This window comes from Manihot esculenta, chromosome 10 (genome assembly GCF_001659605.2).
Source record: "Manihot esculenta cultivar AM560-2 chromosome 10, M.esculenta_v8, whole genome shotgun sequence".
Classification (NCBI taxonomy): Eukaryota; Viridiplantae; Streptophyta; class Magnoliopsida; order Malpighiales; family Euphorbiaceae; genus Manihot; species Manihot esculenta.
The window spans coordinates 31,425,103-31,445,179 of record NC_035170.2 but is presented as its reverse complement, the minus strand read 5'-3'; the positions used below and the strand labels follow the sequence as shown (position 1 = coordinate 31,445,179).

Sequence of the window (20,077 nt, the reverse complement as noted above, 5' to 3'; positions counted from 1 at the left end):
TATTAAAAATATAATATAAAAAATAAAAAATTTAATCAATTAAATTAAATCAAATCAAGTTGAATTATATGGGTTCAATTTAAATTATTTTTATTTAAAATTTATTATATTTAATTTAATTTTAAATTTAATCGATGAAATATTCACTCTAAATTATAATTATTAATTATAATAGATTTTATATAGAGCTTACTATAATTATAATTCTACTTGTTATGTAATAATTTTTTTTAAATAAAGCTATTTAAAAAAGTCAACTTAATAATTTTAAATATATAACTTAATAAAAAAATAGTTTTATTATAAAAGTAATGAACGTGTTGAGCAAGTAAGTCCACTTTTGAGCTAGAATATATATAAACCTCTCAGTTTTCCCATCTTCGCGGATATGGGCCCATTCAACTTTGACTTCATTGCAATTTTGCTATGCTATGTTGATTCAGCAAGATAACTGATAACAGTGGCGATGGCTGGGTTTGATTTAAAATTAAATTTAAAATTAAAATTTTAATATTTATAAAAATTAAAATAAATTAATTTTAATCAAAAATTAAATTAAATCAAATCAATTTAATTCGATTGAATTGAGTTTGATTTATCGATTTGTATTGTTAATAATTTTTTATTTTTTTATTTTTTTTAATTAAAATCAAATTAAATTTAAATAATTAAAATTTTTTAAATTAAAAATTAAATCAAATGAAAATAAATAAAATATTAAAATAAAATTTTAAATTAATTTAATTTAATATTTTTTTTTAATTCGAAATGAATACCATTTAATTCTAGCGGACAATGACAAGGGTGATAATAATAAGAATAGAAAGCAACCAAACAAACAAGTTTGTGAAGAATGCCACGTTAATTCAGTGGAATACCTTATTATAAAAAAAAATTATAGTTCTATATTATAACAGTAAATTTCAAATTGTTATTATTAATTTAGTATTACAATTTAAGTGTATAAAACATTAATTTTCAGTTATGATCTGAAATCCATTTTTATAGTAGTCTACGTAGGAGCTTGTAACTTTCCAATGAATTTGGAATTGGTCTATGTTGTTCAAATTAAGACATAGCTAGTATCATTTAGGACGACTATTTTGTTCGATGCTTCCTTTTTGTATAGCTTTATTTCTTGACCAGGCTGTCTATGTTGTTCAAATAAATATCAAATATTATTTATGAAAAATAATAACAAATAAATAGAAACGAATTTATCTTGTATATTCTACTGTGAATATGATGAAATCCCAAAATCAGAATGAATTTTCATGAATAAAAAATTAATGCTATTTTCCCTTTCATCCTCCAATTTTCACAAGCTCCATGGTGAGTGCTCCAAATATCTAGACTATAACCTTGACAAGTAGGAGTTGATAGGGAAGTAAGAAACCACAATAGGAGCAGTTGATGATTTTGATTTGCTTTTGGGTTTATTTTCTGCATTAGGAGCTTTCATGCTGGAGACTTGTACTGCATCATCTGCAACTCGGGAAGAAGAAGAAGAAGAAGATGAAGGAAGAAAGCAACTAAATAAAACAGATGACAAGTGAACCATTTTCTTGGGCTTGAGGACCAGTGATGTTAGCTCAGAAAGGGAGTTTTTGATGAAGCTGAAGGTGAGAACAAATCTGTGTATTTATAGAGAAGAGAGAGAGAGAGAGAGATGAGAATTGGAAGTTTGATGTGCAAGGAAAGAAATTCCAGATTTCCAGGACTCTGCAAAGTCTGACCAGAGGCAGGTACCCAGGTTATTGGAAAGAAACTTCATAGCACTTTCCTTTTACCTCTTCTATTAAACTCTCTCTTTGCTTTTTCTTTATTTTTATTTGATTATCTCTAAATAATATTTTGTTATAATTTTTGAAATTTGATAATGATATAAAAAAAATTTAATAGATTTATTTTTAATAATACTTTTACTTTGTTTTTTTTTTTTGTATTTTTAAATTTATGATGGGGCTTTTTATGTATTACTATTATGTTTATTAATTATTTTTTACTCGACATTAGCATATTTATTTTCTTATTGTAACTCAATTATATAGAATGGACTTATTTAATGATTTAGTTTTTATAATATTTAATATTTATATAGGTAAATAAATTCATATAGATTTTACATTAAGAGAAATAGAAAATGAAATACCCATACTAATGAATGAATATTGACAAAATTTTGACTATATATATATATATATATATTAGTGCATATAACACAGTGTAGATATTTATTTATTTATTACTTCCTCTCTTTTATAATTTTTATTTATTTTTTATTTTTTAATTATTTTAAAATTATTTTTTATACTATAATACCATGCAAAATAATTATTATAATCTTATTTATTTTTATTTTATTTCTAATAAATTTATAAAGACATTTTTTAGTATTTAATAAAATTTAATATTTTTAAAATTGATATATTTAAAAAATTAATAAAAAATTATTTTTTTAATATATAAAAAATAAAATAGATAAAATTTATATCACGAAAATTATTATTATTATTATTATTAAAAATTCATATTCTTTTAAAAAAATAAAACATTAGCCATCACTCCTCCTTCACTTTACTTTTTACTTTTTCACACAGATATTGCATAACATCTTTCCAAGGAAAGTCACGAGTTATCATTACAATATAGAGCTATGCAGTAAGGACTAGACATATAGAAAAGATGGTCTATCTCAAAAAAATAAAATTTGAATACCGCAAACACACGGGTCATTACTAAAAGACTGTCCTTTCCTCTAGGATTACTGTTATCAAGGACAGCTCAATGTATCTCTATTACGCTTGTAATCGTGTGATTTCCACCTGTTAGCTGATGATATTCCATATCAAGCAGACGACTATATTATTACTGAATTATCAAAAAATATCATACTTATCTCTATCTCTTCCAGTATAAAAGGAGGAGAATCATAGAGATAAAAGAATATTATCTCTAATACTACTCAAGTTCTAAATAATTCATTACATTCTCTATATTCTTCAAGATACTAAATTAAGTGTTGGAGTGGCTGCCGTGTGCATCCACTACCGCCTCACATTTCCTTTCTTGCAGGTTCTAGCCAATCACAGTACAGTTTCATTCCGACCACATCATTAATCTAATCTCAGCAACATTATTTTGTTCTGTTGCCGAAAGATCCATTGAATCCCCTTTATTCATTTAGATTACGATCAATTTCCTATTCCTTCTCTCTTCCTTCATTCTCAAAATTGTTGGTAGTCCTAGAGCTGCTATAAACATTGCTACCAATGAGGGAGTCATCGTTTCCTCTACATTGGACAACAGAGAAAACACGCCCTTAGTGGTTAACGAAGCATACCTCAATAATTTAAACAACGAACAGATACTCCAATATATCCAAAGGCTGCAGGCTACACTCAGATAGTATAAGACTCGGGAAGAGGCATTAAAGATGGACCCTAAAAGAAGGAATGAAGCCTCTATAGACATCTTAAGGGCCCAAACAAAAGTGGCCAAATTGAGGCCCAAAAGAAAGGTTGAATCTGAAGATGAATTGGATGAAGCTCCAAAAGGAGTGGATTGGAAGTTAGTACGGGCTGTACAAAGATACCAAAAGGAACATGAAGAGGATTTTAGTCTAAATGGTGTATCGCCTCTTTAAAAAGAGATATTAGCATAAACTTTTCCCACCAAGTTCAAACTGCGTAACTTAGACAAGTACAACAAAATGGCAGACTCCAGAAGCAATCTGGCCATCTTCAGGACGATCATGCAGTTTCAGGACGACCATGCAGTTTCAGGATGTCAATGACTTTGTGTTATACCGAGTGCTTCTATCAACACTCACGTGTTTAGCTCAGAAATGATACCAACACCTAAGTCCAGGTGTAATTCAAAACTTTACACAGTTTGCTATGATATTCAAATCCAGATTTATTACTTGCATACCTCCCAAAAAACTTTTCTCTGATCTATGGAAGGTCCGCCAGGGAGAGGATGAATCTCTAAGGAGTTTTATATCTCGTTTCAATGCTAAAGCCATACAGGTGAAAGAGTTAAATTATGAGATAGCATGTGAGGCGTTAAAGAAAGGAACCCGCAATATCAAATTCATGGATTTCTTAATTAAAAATCCAGCCGCGACGTACCAACAGTTAATAGACAAGGCCTAGAAGTATATAAGGTTAGATGATAAGGTCCAAACACTGAAAGAAGACAAGAGGGCAAATCAGAAGCAAAGTTAAAAGCCCGAGAGACGAGCCCATTAAGGAGATCACAGGAGCTACCCCATCTTGCGAAAGAAGGATTGTAATACCCGGCTAGAATCCGGCATCGGGATTCTTGCCTTCCGGCGGAATCTCCATTGGAATCTGGATTTCTGAAGATGCCAGAGGCTTCTAGAGGGGTAAAATGTGTTTTCTAAAAATATTTTCAAATGATTTTAAAGGTTTTAATTGAAAGAAAATTGAGTTTTGAAGAGAAAAGGCCAAGGAGGAAGAACCCAGGTTCGGCCGCCGAAGGTGATGTTCGGCCGCCGAACATGGGATGGTTTCGGATGGACTTTTGGCTTCCGAAAGTCGAGTTGGGCAGAAACCAGGTTCGGCTGCCGAACCTCAAGTTCGGCCGCCGAACATGGGGGACTTTAGGGTGCTGGTTTGGCCGCCGAATGTGGCTCAGCCGGTCGCCTATAAAAGGCCTCAGACCGAAAATGGGCGAGTTGTAATACCCGGCTAGACTCTGGTATCGGAATTCCTACCGTCCTGTGGAATCTCGGATGTCGGAAGCCTCTAGTAGGGTAGAAACATGTTTTCATAAAATGTTTTAAAGCATTTCATGGTTTTAAGTATGAAAAATTAAATGAGTTTTTGCATGAAAAGTCTTTGGAGGAAAACCCAGGTTCGGCCGCCGAAAGTCAAGTTCGGCCGCCGAACATGGCATGCGTGCGGAGGCACTTTCGGCCCCCGAACGTGGTCTGGCCAGCCAATATAAAAAGGGGCACTTAGCTGAAATGGGCGAGCTTTCTCCCATTTTCGGCCACAGCTAGCTTCCGACCTCCCTCTCCCCAATCTAGTGTTCTTCCTTCAAATCCCCACCATTTTTCTTGAGTTTTAAGCTTGCATTGAAGGTTTTGAACTTTTGAAACAAGTTTTGGAGCTTTGGGAACCCAGGAGCTCATTTTCGTGGATCTCCAAGTTTAGGTCGTCTCCCTCTCGATCTTCAAGAGGTAAGAGCCGATCTTAAGCTCCTTATATGTTTTAAGTAAGTTTTAAGTAGATCTATGGGGTAGAAATGCATGAGTAGGCTTGTGGAAGTTTATGTTATGTTTATGGGTTTGATGTGCATGTTCTTGAGCAATGTAGCTTGCTTGTGTGTTGTAGTTGGGGTTTAAGTTAGTTTGAGGCCCCTAGGAGCTTGTATGCTTGAGTATGCATGTTTAAGAATAGGATTATGCATGATTGGTTGTGTAGGGGGTTGAAATGGGCATGAAGAACCAAGTTTCTGCCCTTTTGCAGAAACTAGGTTCGGCAGCCGAAAGCACTTTCGGCCGCCGAACCAGCTTGGGAGGCAGCTTTAGGCTGCCGAAGCCTGCCCCCGAAAGTGGGAGTTTCGGCTCTGTCCGAGACTTTCGGCCGCCGAAGGTGCCGCCGAACATGCATGAGTTTCGTCTCTGTCTGGGAGTTTCGGCCGCCGAAGGTGCCGCCGAACCTGCCTGACTTTCGGCTCTGGAGGGACTTCCGGCCGCCGAAGGTGCCGCCGAAAGTGCCCTGTCCAGCCTTTTCTTGCATGCTTCCTAGGAGTGTTTTGAGGTGTTTTTAGGAGGTTTTTGAGGGTATGTTTAGAGTTATGTTCTTGTTGTTTGGTGCCTCATTTGAGTCCACCTGTGTAGGTTCGGACCCGAGGAACCGAGACCCCCGGTTGTGAGATAGTCGTTCAGAGTTCGTTGTTAAGGCTTCAGTCACCAGGTGAGTGGAACAACCCCTTAAGTTTTAAAGTAAAGTAAATGAATAAATGAATGAATCATAAAGCATTGCCCATGCATCATTATGCCATGCAATATTTCAGGATGTTTGCATTAGAATTCACGAATATGTTGCATTGCATAAATTGATGTTGATGTGGATGGTTGTTGGGTGATCCATAGTCCTCTGATGTTATGTTATGATGATATGTTATGGAAGACCAGCGAGGCCCATTCTACGCCCCTGGCACTATGTAAGAGAAAGACCAGCGAGGCCCATTCTACGCCCCTGGCACTTTAGAATGTTATGTTATGTAAGAGAAAGACCAGTGAGGCCCATTCTACGCCCCTGGCATTTGGAGATGTTGAGGACTAATGGTGACAATACCATCCTTTATGTGATTAGCTGTGATGTGTTGCATTTCATGAAAGCATGAATAAGAAAAAGAAAAGGTTAAATAAATAATAATAATAATAATAATAAAATGAATAATAATAATAATAATAAAATGAATAATAATATACCTAAAAATGGAGGAATTAAAGCAAATGTTTTTAGTTTCTGCTCATTGGGCTTTATAGCTCACCCCCTCTCCCCTAACCCCAGTCTTGCAGGTGCAGAGTAGATAGAGAAGTCAGCAGAGTAAGAGAAGTTTATGTAATAGCTTAGCTGTGGACATGGTTTGTTTGTAATGTAAAAGTATGAGATGTAATGTAATGTAAGTTTAATAATGTGCTTGACTAGAGTCTGTTGTATTCCCTGTACACATGGTCTTGTATGAGATATAATGTTTTTATGATGCCTATGTAATCCAAGCCTATGTTATGTTATGTTACCTCATTGGAGTATTTGATGAGGACTCCAATGAGAGGTTTATGTTATGTTTGTGCATGCACAGGCTAGGCTTGGCAAAGAAATGTTTGAATGAAAGAAAAGTTTTAATTTTTATGGATGTTGTTGACCATGTATGGGATTAAACAGGTTCACAGGATGTATGTTTGGCTTGCTACGGGTTCTGGCGGCCTTAAGCCGACCTGAATCCTAGCGCCGGTAGCGGTCCGGTTTCCGGGTCGTTACACGAGTTTTCTCCCCATTCTTGAGCTCAGGTGAGTTTTGTCCTCCCTTGGTCATTTTCATGTTCTTTCTTCATCTCCTTCATGTTTTCATGAGTTCCATGGTTATTTTGAAGAGTTTTAAGCTTGGATCAAAGATTTGGAGCTTGGAGACCCCGGAGCTAGTTTCCTCCACATCTCCAAGGTTCGGGTCACACAAACCCTCGATCTTCAAGAGGTAAGTGAGGATCTTTGCTTTCCTTGTGTTTTAATGAGGTTCTATGAGGTTTTAATGGTAGTATATGGGTAGATATGCATGTTAGGATTTATGTGGATTTTATGCCCAATGTATGTTTATATGATGCTATGTTGAATGTTTAGGCTAGGTTATGCATGTGGGAGAGTGTATGCATGATTGGGAAAGAGTATGTGAGGATTTGGGTTGTTTTGATGGTTTTGGCCTATGTGGGTCATAAGCTATCTATGTATGTTTTGATGTGTGTTTTGGAGTTTAATCTAGCTATTAAGCTCCTTTGTGCATGGTTAAGGGTTTATGCATGTTTTGGTAAGGTTGAGTGCTTGTTTTTGGGTGTTTGAAAGGTTTGGGAGGCTTGAATGCATGAGAAGCTGAGTTCTGCCCTTCTGGGAAGAACTCAGGTTCGGCCGCCGAAAGTGGCTTCGGCCGCCGAACCTGCCTTTGAATGCATAGTTTGGCCGCCTAACCTTGCCCCCGAAAGTTGAGTTTTGGCTTGAAAGCGGACTTTCGGCCGCCGAAGGAAGGATTCGGCCGCCGAAAGTGCCTGACTTTCGTCTCTGGAGTGGGACTTTCGGCCGCCGAAGGTGCCGCCGAAGGTGCCCGAGTTTCGTCTCTGGAGGGAGGGTTCGGCCGCCAAAGGTGCCGCCGAAAGTGCCCTGTCCCGCCTTTTCAAGGTTGTTTTCTATGCATGTTTAAGTGATGTTTTAGAGGGTTTTTGGGGAGATGTTTATGAGTTATTTAGAATGTGTTTGGCACCTCATTCGAGTCCACCTGTGTAGGATCGGACCCGAGGGACCGAGGAGGCCAGTAGAGCTAGCAGTTGCAGAGTCAGTCAGCGTCTGCCAGGAGGTGAGTAGAACTAAACTTAATCTTTTATGTACGAAATCTAATGCCCGAAGCATGTTCATGCATCATGATTATATGTAGTAGGTTGTTTGCACTAGTTCACGAAGGTGGCGCATTGCATTATTTGATGTTGATGGAGGAAGGTTTGGACCAAGGCGACTTCAATAGCCCATATCTGTCATTGAGTCTTGGGTAAGTCCTTTGAGAGCCGGACAAGTACATGTAGGAAAGTCCTTGTGAGCTCTCTGTGGACTGGGCACCCTGTCATGTATGTTACAGGCCTATGCGAGCTCCTTTGGGGGAGCCGGGCACCGACAGAGGGATTTTTGAAGTCATGTCCGATCCTTGAGAGTAAAGGATGCTAGCAAAAAAGGAACTCTCTAAAAACATTCCGTGGGGAATAGCATGAGCCCCGAGACGGACCAGAGACAGTTATGTGATTTCTTTGTGTTATGACGCATTTCATGAGAGCATGTAATTAATGAACTGTTTTCTATGTTTCTACTCACTGGGCTTTTTAGCTCACCCCTCTCCCCTAACCCCAGTGTTGCAGGTTTGAAGTTGATCGGGAAGTCTCAAGAGTTAAGGCTTTGTTTATGTTTCAGTTTAGTAGTTCTAGAAGTGGACATGCAATATAAGATGATGTAATGTAATAGAAGATAATGTATGTAACTGATAGTAGAGTAAATGTTTTTGGATTAGAGTGTGCTTGGCCCTATAGATTGGTTAATCCCTGTTGATGCATGGTTATGTAATGTTTTTATGTTGAGATGAGAACCAGGCTTGATGTATGTAATGTTGACCCAGTTAGAGCATTTGATGAGGGCTCTAGCATGGGAAGGTTTATGTTCATAGTTACGTTGTAGCATACGGATCAAGCTTGGTGTATGTTCAGATTTCAGGTTTTATGTCTAAGTTTTTATATTAAAGTTTTTGATCATGCATGGGATTTTACCCGGTAATAGTATGTATGTTGGCTTGCTACGGGTCCCGGCGGCCTTAAGCCGATCTGGATCCTAGCGCCGGTGGCGGTTCGGGCCGTTACAGAGGGGTATCGGCTTCCGGGTCGTTACAAGGATGAACAGAGTAAGTATAAGAATTACACTCGGCTAAATGACTAATAAACTCATGTCTTAATGTGGATCAGGAAAAATGATAAAGAAATCAAGTGGCTGCCCAAACTCAATCCCGAGAAGACGGTTTGAGGGAACCGACACTAAAGCACGAGATTGAAATACTGATAAGGGATGTCATCCTTTGAAAATTCAGAAGAAAGGAAAAAGAAGAAAAGAGATCTGAACCCAAGCAAACAACCCCTAAGACAACTTCTGATAGAGAACCCGTAGGAGTTATACATATGATAAAAAAAAAGATGCGGCAAGGGGTAGAAAAAGTACGCAGATTACAAACATAATTATCGGGTTGGTAGGAAACTTTTAGATATCTTAGAAAACATTCTCCCATGGGAGTCGTCCGGCCAAAATCTCATGGGAGTTCTGGTATTTTTTACATTTTGTCAGCCATTTGAGGGAACCGAATGCTTCCATTCTCATATTTAAATGGAGGATATTCTTTTAATAACAAAATTAACAAGATATTTTCATATGTTATGTTATTTGGTGAAAATGAACAATAGATTAACTCAGGCGTTGGTCCCATGAATCAAGGCCACAATGAAGTTTTTGCCAGGCTAGGTCACAAGGCGGTTTTTGCTAGACCACTGGGCATTGGTCCTACAAATCAAGACCACAAGGCAGTTTTCATCAAGCTAGGTCACAAGGCGATTTTTGCCAGACCACTCGAGCATTGGTCCCACAAATCAAGGCCACAAAGCAGTTTTCATCAGGCCAAGTCATAAGGCAATTTTCGCTAGACCATTCGAGCATTGGTCCCATGAATCAAGGTCACAAGACAGTTTTCGCAAAGCTAAGTCACAAGGCGGTTTCCACTAGACCACTCAGGCGTTGGTCCCACGAATCAAGGCCACAAGGCAGTTTTTGCCTGGATAGATCACGAGGCGGTTTCCTCCAAACCATTCGAGCGTTGGTTCGACGAATTAAGGCCACAAGGTAGTTTTTGCTAGGCAATTTCCACCAGACTGCTCGAGTATTGGTCCCACGAATTAAGGTCACAAGACAGTTTTCACATACAAGGTCACAAGGCAGTTTCTGCCAGACCACTTAAGCGTCGAACCTACTAATCAAGGCCATGAGGTAGGAAATCGATGAGATTATGGTTGGATAATAGACTAGCATAGAAAAATCCTAAGGCAGTTCATGCCCAGGCCATAGGGCGGGCATTAGCTGTACCTTATGTCCGGGTGTTTGTCCCATTCTGAAAATTCACTAAGTCTCTTATTTCATGGCCACAAGACAGACCCGTGACCAACCGTCATGGACGGGTGGTAGCCCTTTGAGCAAATTTTTCAAAAGAGGTTATTTGCAGAAAGTATAAACGCTTAACGAAAATAAGGGCAAAATATTCTCATTAAAATTATAAAAAGTTACAAAAGGGCAAGGTCATTAGGCTCATCTGCCCAAGTCTCCATTATATTGATATTTTCAACATCTATTACATTAACAGGAGAAATTCTCATCTGCCCAATTTCGATTGGAGGCAACATCTTCATCACGCTCCTCTTCGGTGAGAGTATCTTCAAAATGCTCTTCTTCACCCTCATTTTCTTCCTTAGAAAGGATGTCATCTATCCAGGAGAAATTCTTAAAAGGAAAACACTTCATCAACTCATTCCTCACTGAATCCTGGCCTTGAATAAACATCTCCCTACCCTGGGCCACTGTCTCCTTAAGTTCCACCTCGAGCTTAGCAACCTTGGTAAAGGCAGCCCATGCCTCCTCAATTTGAGCTTGCAGCTCTAAGGCCTAGCACTACAATAGGGCCACTTGATCCTTGACAGCTTTAGCCTGACCCTCAAGGCCCAAGTTAGAAGTAAGGGCAGCGTCAAGATCAGCCTGAAGCTTGTCCACTGACTCCAGGGTCTCCTTCATAGTGCCTTCAACTTCGGCAACTTGGGCCTTCAAGCTTGAACATTCCTCAGTCAAGAGCCCCCTATGAGTCGCATCAAACTCCCAACTTAAGGCTTTAAAACACTCTTTGGCCATATAGGGACCCTCAAGTGCAGAATGAATGGCGTTAACAAACAACTCTTTCATCTCAATCTCATTAAAGTGGCGACGATCTAGGGGCCTTAGGGAGCTTTTGATTAGCAGGAGACCTAGAGAAGGGTCATCAAGGAGTGAGGGCGCCCGGTTTAGTGCCAAGGCCAAGCGCTGAATGCCTGTAGACCAAGAAGACTCGACCTCCATGCTCGTAAAGGCAGGAACAAAGGGAGAAGGGACAACAACAGAGAGTTCAGGAGCTGGGACAGAAGCAGAAGCACCTGGGGCTAAAGATTTAAGCTGAAAGGGTGTCAACTCCTCGGCCGTAGGTTGGGGACCATGAGGAGGAAGTACAATCACCATTTTTGAAGAGCGAGCACGCTTAGCAGGAGTACTAGAAACCCCAACAGCAACAGTCTTGCCCTTACAAGCAGTACGTACTGCCTCGGTGAATCTGGTTGTCCTGACCATATCTACAAATAAAAGAAAAAGTAAGTAAGAAAAGCAGTTCAAAAAATAAAAAAGAGAGAAAGAGAAGTACCCTAATCCCGAGCCAGGGGAATGCTTGCAGAAAGGCTGCAAAAATTGGGCAAGTGAGAATCGCAGATTTGGTTTGCCGGTAGATGACTCTGCTAGGATAAAATGGTGTTCCTCATTGCTTGGGCAATGTCAATTTTCTTTAGGACTTTAGCCATTGCTAGGAAAAAGGCTAAAGTTTCGTCCTGCTCTCTCCTCGGATGAACCCCATCCCTTTTCAACTCCACCCAATAATGTCAACTGGTTTGAAGATGCCCAAAACCCCCCGGCATCTGATGATGGAGGTCAAAAAATTTATTCTTTCACTACTTCAAATAAGAAGGCATCCGGTAAAAAATGTTCAAGTGCTTTCAACTACTAAAGTACCAGAATTTCTCATTTTTATGAGTACCTAGTTGGTATAGCTAGAAGAAAAGTGCTACACTAGGTTCAATGTGATTGTTAAGATATACAAACTGAAAAGCCATCAAGATTCTCTAGCCATTGGGATGAAGTTGGGCAATAAAAAGCTTGTGAAACCGGAGGACCTCCACGAAGAAAGGGTCTAGGGGGAAGCGAAGGCCAGCTTTCAACTGCTTTTCGAAGACAATGATAGTGTCTTCGATAGGGATCAAGTCATTAGCACGGAAATAGGAAAAAGGAGCAAAATTTCAGAAAGACTCTCGAGGAATACGGTAAGTATCGTGCAAACGATCCATGTCACGCTCCAAGAAGTCAGACTGGGTATCACTGAGTAGACCACCCTCATTCTCTAGAGCCTCCCTCAAAGGAACAATAAGGGTGGCGCTTGGATGGGGCCATCAGGAGAGGAACTAGAGACAGAAATCCTGCTAAGGGAAGAAGAAGTGTTCTTGTTCATGTTAAAGAAAAAGGAAAACTAAATTATCGTAAGAAAAGTGAGACTGTAAGGAATAGAAGTGGGAAGGAAGCTGTGGAGTAAATCTCTCTAAAAAATTACAGAAAACAAAAGTAATATTTGAAGAAGATAAAGGGCTTTTATAGGACGATTTTGACAGTGAGTTTTAAATGCGGCATGATAAACATAACAGTGATTATGGAAAGGCTAGTTAGGCGAAACGACATGAGCAACTAGAAACTAACCTTGAGGAGCCACGTGCCCCAGACATCGATAAGAGATACCTCCGTCGAATCTAAAGAATCGAAAACTAACGGGAGGACATTTGATGTTACATAACATCTCCTCAAGGAAAGCCACAAGTTGTCACTATGATGTAGGGCCACGTGACAAGGACCAAACACATAGGAAAGACAGTCTATTCCGAAAAAGCAAGATCCGGACACCGCAAACACACGGGTCATCACCAAAAGACTTACCCTTCCCTCATCAAGGTGAGCCTCGACACGAGGTTACCATTGTCAAGGACAATCCAACATATCTCTATTATCCTGTAATCATGGTATTTCCACTTGTTGGCTGATGATGTCCTATATCAAGCAGACGGCCACATTACCATCGAATTATCAGAAAGATATCATACTTATCTCTGCCTCTTACAATATAAAAGGAAGAGAATTACAAAGACAAAGATATATTATCTCTAACACTACTCAAATTTGAAATAATCTATTGCATTCTCTCTGTTCTTCAAAATACTGACTTGAACACTGGAGTGTTGTCGTGGGCACCCACTACCACCTCACGTTTCCTCTCTTGCAAGTTCTAGCCAACCACAACACAATTTCATTCCAGCCACGTCATCAATATAATTTCAACAACATCACACATGTGAAGAAATATAATTTTTTTTTATTAATTGTCCAATTATAACCATCTTAAATATATTAAGTTTTATTAAATATTAAGAGATATTTTAGAAATTTTTTTAAAAAATAAGATAAAATTAAATTAAATTATAATATTTAATTTATATATTACTATAGTCTAGAAAAAATTTAAAAAATAGATAAAAATTATAAAATAGAGAGTAATTATTATTAATAATAAAGCATCACTTATTAGCTTATTTTAAAGACTTAGAACCTAATTATATTTAGGTATATTTTAGTGAAGCGTGAACTCCATGTCATAATAAGTATCAACAAATCTCCAACTTAATTTTTTAGTTAATAATTTAATTTTTATTTTAATCAATAAAATATTTTTTATTAATTAATTTTTTTTCTAAATACTGTAAATATAAAAAAATATAAAAAAAATTCTTGCAAAATAATTTTTTATGGAACAAATGTAGCATAAATACAAATAAATTCCACACGGAATGGCATATCGGACATTTCGACGACCCATTCTCTTATCTCTTGCCTTCATTTTCTGCTGAGGTACATTTTCCCTCTCACTAATCTATCCTTCTTTTGCGAAACCGAGAAAATGCCTCTGAAGTTGCTGGATGCCACCGTATCAACCTTCGACGGCGTGTTTGAGAAGTTCAAATCGGAGGCACCACAAAACAAAGCTAATTTGATCCTTTTCTTGGCAGATAATGACCCATCTACTAATCTCAGCTGGTGCCCCGGTATGTTCTTCCCTATTTTGATAGCGGAAAAAATATATCTCTTTTAGTTCATAATGGATCAAAAAGATCACTCATTATTATAACTTCTGTCAAAGTTATTTCTTTTGAATTTTTTTTATATGGGTTTTGCTTTTGTGCTGGGATTTATTTGTTATACTCTTCACTGAGCTATAATTCTGTGTTGTATGTTTATGGGTGTTTGTTTGTTTATGCCCCTTGAAAGGGGCAAAAAAGCTCGTGAGATAGAGTTTTCTTTGAATAGAGTTTAAAGAATTGATGGTATTTTATAAGTTGGTGCCCTAATTGCTTGGATGATTGCTCTCACTGTTGAAGCAAATGGAATTGAAAGGGGGAATGATAGTTAAGATTCCTCTTGAAATTGCTTTCAAGGTGGAAGTTTGTGCTCTGTGTGATGTATCTGCAACTGTTCGAACTGCAGGTGGTGCAATTGTTGAAATAAGCATATTTATTTGGAATGGCATGTGGTGTGTGCACCCTTCTTTCTTTATTCATTTGGACTTCACTGAACTCTGGACCAAGCTGTAGTACCACGGAGCTAAAGCTCATTGATGCCTGTTGATATGAAATTGCTGCAAGGTTGATACCTAAGTGTGTTTGGTGAAACTATAATCCCCTTACAATGTAGATCCTTCCTGGTTCTTTGTTTTGATTCGAGATATGAACAATGGTTTAATGTTTTAGTTGTAAGTCTATGTTGTTTGATTCGATCTTTTCACTTCACTACAGTCCCTTTCATGATGTTATCTTATCAATGAAGTGCATTTTCATTTTCGAAGGACGTGAAAGCAATATGAAATTTCTGTGCTTTGTTAAGTGTGCTTGGTTTGAAGATCTCAACAATGGTGAACTCATTGCAATATGTAAATTATCTGTTGTCTTTTTACATCTCTATCCAGACTGTGTAAGAGCTGAACCTGTCATTAACAAGAAGCTGGAAGCATCATCAGATAACATTGTACTCCTGCGAGCTTATGTTGGGGATAGACCAACCTGGAGAAATCCTCAGCATCCATGGAGGGTGGACTCAAAGTTCAAGCTCACTGGAGTTCCTACACTAGTCAGCTGGGAGAATGATGCAATCAAAGGTCGCCTTGAGGACTATGAAGCACACCTCGAGGACAAAATTGATGCCCTTGTTTCTAGCAAATAAGTCATCCTTCCTCTAAGATAGTTGGAAATCTTATATACTGTAGAACTGTTTGCCTGTTTCGTAAGCAAAGCTTGCTAATAATGTTGAGTTTAAGCATCAAAGATGTATGAATCTGATATATTTCAATGGATTATAGCTTATTGGACTGTGAAGATGGTACTATGTTGACGATTTCAAAATGCAAAACGAAACTACTTGCTCAGCTAGAGATATTCTAGAATGTTCTCTCTTTGTTATAAGAGGGGATGTTTGAGAAAATTCATTACTTGGGAAAAAACAGAAGCTTAGTGAGGATTCTAGCTTTAGAAGCATCTTGCTTTTGCTAGTAGCCTGTGCTTTCAGTGAAAGCAATCGAGCATGAACTCAGAGTCACCAACTTGTCATGCTTACTTGACCTCGACTCGCATTTATTATTTTGAGTTGAATTTGAGCAACTCACAAATAGCTAAGTGCTTAAATTCCTATATAGAAGATGGGAAGAACATGCAAGCATTTCTTACTGTAACTGTATTAATGTCTTTTGTTTTGAAATGGTAATTACATGTGAAAACTAAAAACATATCATTTCATTGATGAGAACTTGGGATAAGAGCACTGTTTATGCGGCTAAATGCAGAAATAATCAAGCATGAACTTGCAACTCAAATCCTGAGTTCCTTCCAATACGTATCAATTGTCAATTGATGTCGAAAAAACTTAGGAATTCACCAAACTGTTTTTTCTTTGCCAAAAAAAAAAACTGCTTTTTTCACCAACCACACCAGGCATGTTCATGATTCACTAAGCTCAAATCAACTAATTTAAACTCAAAAACCCACATAAACAGGCTAAGTCTCCCTAAAGTTTGAATAGTTTACCTCATTTTGAAGCATCATTATAAACATAAGAGCCAGTTCTCAGGCTCCAACTTTCTAAAGCGTGAATTTGCTTTCAAGCAATGAACTTTGGCCAAAAACAATGACAGAACTAGGATACAAACAGAACATATGATAATGGTCACCAGAGAAATGTACATTTCTAAAGATTTAATTAGCAAAAGACTGCCTTAAATTTCAATGTGATGGACACAAAGTACTCTGTTCTCCATGTCCAGGTTGCTACAAACTAAATTAGGTCTTGTTTACGCGAATTTGTTGGCCTTCCAGCAACTGCAATGAGAATTTAGCATCAGAGAAATGAAATAGCTGAATGATAACCAAAATAGACAACAAGAAAAGAAGTGAGCAAACATCTCCATGTGTGAACAGCCAGTAGATGAAGCTACTAATTCACATAAATGCTACAAGGAAAATGCATATTATGGAAGAAAAATACACATGGCAATTTGTTAGGGTCTTAAAAATGGATCGAGTTATGGATATATTGCTGGAATTTTCTGATGACGAAATTTTCTTTGTGCAACCTATGGTTGCAATGGAACATGCTCTAGAGAGAAGCTGAACTCTTGAGTTGAAATACTCAAAAAATTTTGAAAAATTTTCTCAATCTTTTTATCGAGATTTTGCACTTAAATATAAGAGGGAGACATAAGCATCTCCTAAAAACAGGGAATCACTAAGCAACATGAAGGATCTCCTTCTTTTCACCAAGGAAAAGCAACATTAACTTACACTATTTACATCATGGGTTAACTACTAAGAACATAGCTTAATCACTAATTACATGACTCTTGAAAATATACTCTTGAAAATACGACAACAATTAACAACTTGAGAAAATGACAATTGAAACCTAGCAGCAACACGTGGCAGCATTAGCTGTCACTTGTAGCTGGATCTTGTTGAGGCTGGGTCTCCTAACACAATTTGACAGAAATCAAAAGACAAAGTGTGTGAAAATGAGAAGCATGCATGAATCCATGGCAAAAACAAGAAAGCATGACTGCAAGTTTATTTATCAAACTGAATATGAGTGCATGTGTACAGATTTCCATGCTTAATCGTCTATTTAACCTCTCTCAGCAAAAACTTACAGAATTATTTAAAGATGAGATGGCAGCTTCTACGTCCTCATCCGAAGAGAATGTAACAAACCCGTATCCACTAGATTTTGAGGTCCCTGGAACTCTTGAAACTTTTGCACTAAGAACCTTTCCCTTCTCAGAAAAGAAGTTCTTGAGCATTTCTGTTGTTACTGTTTTAGCAAGATTTCCAACATAAACTTTATGAGGACTGTCAATGAATTGAGATTCCTCAACCTGGAGAAGGGACAGATCAATTGATAGCAAAGGTTTCTCTGTAATGTTTACTTTAATCTCACGTCCTCCGATTTCCTGCAAATTAAAGCCAAATATATCTGGTTAGTCTATTGCTATGCAACGATCTAAAGAAGCAAAGCAATCGATCATCAGCAATGACATCATATCTTCTTGTACTTCTAATATACACAAAGCTTACCGTGCCATTCAGTTTCTCGATTGCAGCATTTGCATCTTCAACAGTTTTCATTGTTACAAATGCAAATCGACGGCTCCTACCAGAGTACTTATCATACATAACCTATAAAGAAAACAAGAGAAGATGATTAATGAATTATCTCAATTTTCATCACCAGACTATCTTGGCAAGATTATATATTCAGAATTTAGAACCTCAATCCTCGCTGAAATACTACCTGCTAATTATCATGTCAAGTTGGAATTTGGTTTGGAACTTCAAATTTCACCCATTATGACTAGAATTCTTGAAATGATAATAATAATCCCTTCCCTTTGCATCTCTTCTTACATAGATATAAACAAATTGAAATGGTCTAGCAAATTAAGACCTAATTGGAGAAGCAGCATCATTTGTTCTATCTAATCATACAAAAAGGTTGTAGCCGAGAGATATATAAACAAAGGACAAGTAAAATACCAATCATTCTTATTACGACATTTAAGCATCTCTATCAAATTTTGCCAGCATTACTGGTTTTAAACCACTAATGGAAAAAATAAAAGCATAAAGCAAATTAGCACTTGATATTTACAAAGAACTGGATATTAGACATTTTTAACACAATCGCAAAATTTTTAGGTTATCATTCCTAAACATAACACCCCATTGATTTTTTGGATTAATCAAAACAGAAAATCCTAAATTCTTTTCCACAAAATAACATATCTATAGTATAACAAAAATACATCTGAGAGAACACAGATTAGTTCAAAATCACTGTTTTTCTTTAAATTCATATTTCAGAAAAATAATACAGAAAGAAAAATCATTAGTAAAGCAATTTGACAGATTCAGTCCACAATCCTAGCAACATCAAGGCAAAAACATAAAGCACCAGGACCAAACTCATAATTTCTTACACAAAATCCACCAAATTGAGATAATATTATTCTACGAAAAAACAATTAGAATAACATGTTATAACCAAATACCTCAGCTTTTTCCACAGCACCATGTTCTTCAACAATTTTTTTGAGCTCCTCGTTATCCAGAGTCCTTGGAATGTTACCAATGTACAGCCTCCTGGCAGCCTCCGAAGAAGGGTCAAGCGGAGCAACTGGTGCTGTCTCTTCTGCTACTGCAAAGGACCTCTTTAGGACTCTGGGTTTTAGAACTATATGCAAATGTGTAAACTTGGGGAAATTATGAAAAGGGTTCGTTTGCTTGAGGATTTGGACAGTGGGTTTTGATGGGTTTGTTAAAAGAGTCAACTTTGAGGTTGTGGGTATTGATGATGGTAAAGATGCAATTGTCGTCATTTTCATATCTAGCTTTCGTGCAAAGAGGAAAGGGAAGAGGAGGGGGTTTACAGGCGGGGCGGGGAGAGGGGACGAAGGATGAGGTTTATCTTATTATCTCAGTATCCTACGTGACAATTTATTTTAAAATTATTTTATTTTCAAATAAAAATGAAATTATAAAACTTTATATTTAATTGATATCTACTTTAAAAAATAATTATTTTAAAAAAAATTAACTTATTCTGAAAAAAAAAATTTAACAGTAAAAAACTTGCATTACAAGAATGTTTAATGCAGCAAAATATTGCAATAAAAGTTGCAGGAAAGATAGCGAAATGAAATTTGTTGTAAATAGGAGCTAATATGCAATATAAATGTCACTGATATTTTCATTTTTCATGATAGGAACCTGAAAAATATCTAACAGTATTATACAAAATTTATAAATTTGTTTCATAAATAATAGTTGATAAACCAAAAATAAAAGCCAAATTAATACTTTTCAACATCGTTCATACTTCTCCTATCAAAGATGATAAAATTAAAATATTTTCTTTAAGGCTCTCTTTATAATACTTTATCAATATTGACTATTTTAGTCAAAAGATGTTATTTAGAGGACTTTGGTGTCCTCTTCATTAGTCTGAATATAAAATCTTAGGACATATGTTTTTTTATTATTTCTATACTCGATTAATAAGATCTTGTAGTGGGATGATGTTGTTAACACATTCTAATATAGAGTCTGAGAATTCCTTATTATTATCTCTTATAACGTTTACACTCTGACATTAAATAAGTAGAGATACCAGCCAACATCAATGGAAGCATTGCAGCACGTCCAACATGTGATAGTAGCTTATGCTTCCATGACTAAGTCTTTGAGCGTATTCGATCCTCCACTGTTGCCAAAGTTTGCTGATGCGATCGTTCCAACAACACTGACAAGCCCAAATATCTATCAGAAGAAGCAACCT

General features: G+C 37.0%; 2 protein-coding genes across 2 annotated transcripts; one reads left to right on the top strand and one right to left on the bottom strand.

Annotated features, from left to right (window-relative positions):
• The first annotated feature begins 14,003 nt into the window (after nt 1-14,003).
• LOC110625048 (thioredoxin-like protein Clot) lies at nt 14,004-15,573 on the top strand. The gene is made up of 2 exons (XM_021770545.2): nt 14,004-14,250; nt 15,168-15,573. Exons 1-2 carry the CDS (start codon nt 14,106-14,108, stop codon nt 15,419-15,421), a joined length of 399 nt encoding a protein of 132 aa, XP_021626237.1. The 5' UTR covers nt 14,004-14,105; the 3' UTR covers nt 15,422-15,573.
• Nucleotides 15,574-16,259: 686 nt separating this feature from the next.
• LOC110625047 (30S ribosomal protein 2, chloroplastic) lies at nt 16,260-19,219 on the bottom strand. The gene is made up of 4 exons (XM_021770543.2): nt 18,792-19,219; nt 17,818-17,919; nt 17,394-17,693; nt 16,260-16,569 (listed from the first exon to the last, which is right to left on the bottom strand). Exons 1-4 carry the CDS (start codon nt 19,122-19,124, stop codon nt 16,531-16,533), a joined length of 774 nt encoding a protein of 257 aa, XP_021626235.1. The 5' UTR covers nt 19,125-19,219; the 3' UTR covers nt 16,260-16,530.
• Between the last annotated feature and the right edge of the window lie 858 nt (nt 19,220-20,077).

Coding starts and splice junctions, on each gene's coding strand:
- LOC110625047 (XM_021770543.2), bottom strand. CDS start 19,124: ATGAAAATGACGACAATTGCATCTTTACCATCATCAATACCCACAACC. Junction 17,694..17,817: donor TCGAGAAACTGAATGGCACG/GTAAGCTTTGTG, acceptor TTTAATTTGCAG/GAAATCGGAGGACGTGAGAT. Junction 16,570..17,393: donor TCTCATCTTTAAATAATTCT/GTAAGTTTTTGC, acceptor TTCTCATTGCAG/TTGCTGGAAGGCCAACAAAT.
- LOC110625048 (XM_021770545.2), top strand. CDS start 14,106: ATGCCTCTGAAGTTGCTGGATGCCACCGTATCAACCTTCGACGGCGTG. Junction 14,251..15,167: donor TAATCTCAGCTGGTGCCCCG/GTATGTTCTTCC, acceptor ATCTCTATCCAG/ACTGTGTAAGAGCTGAACCT.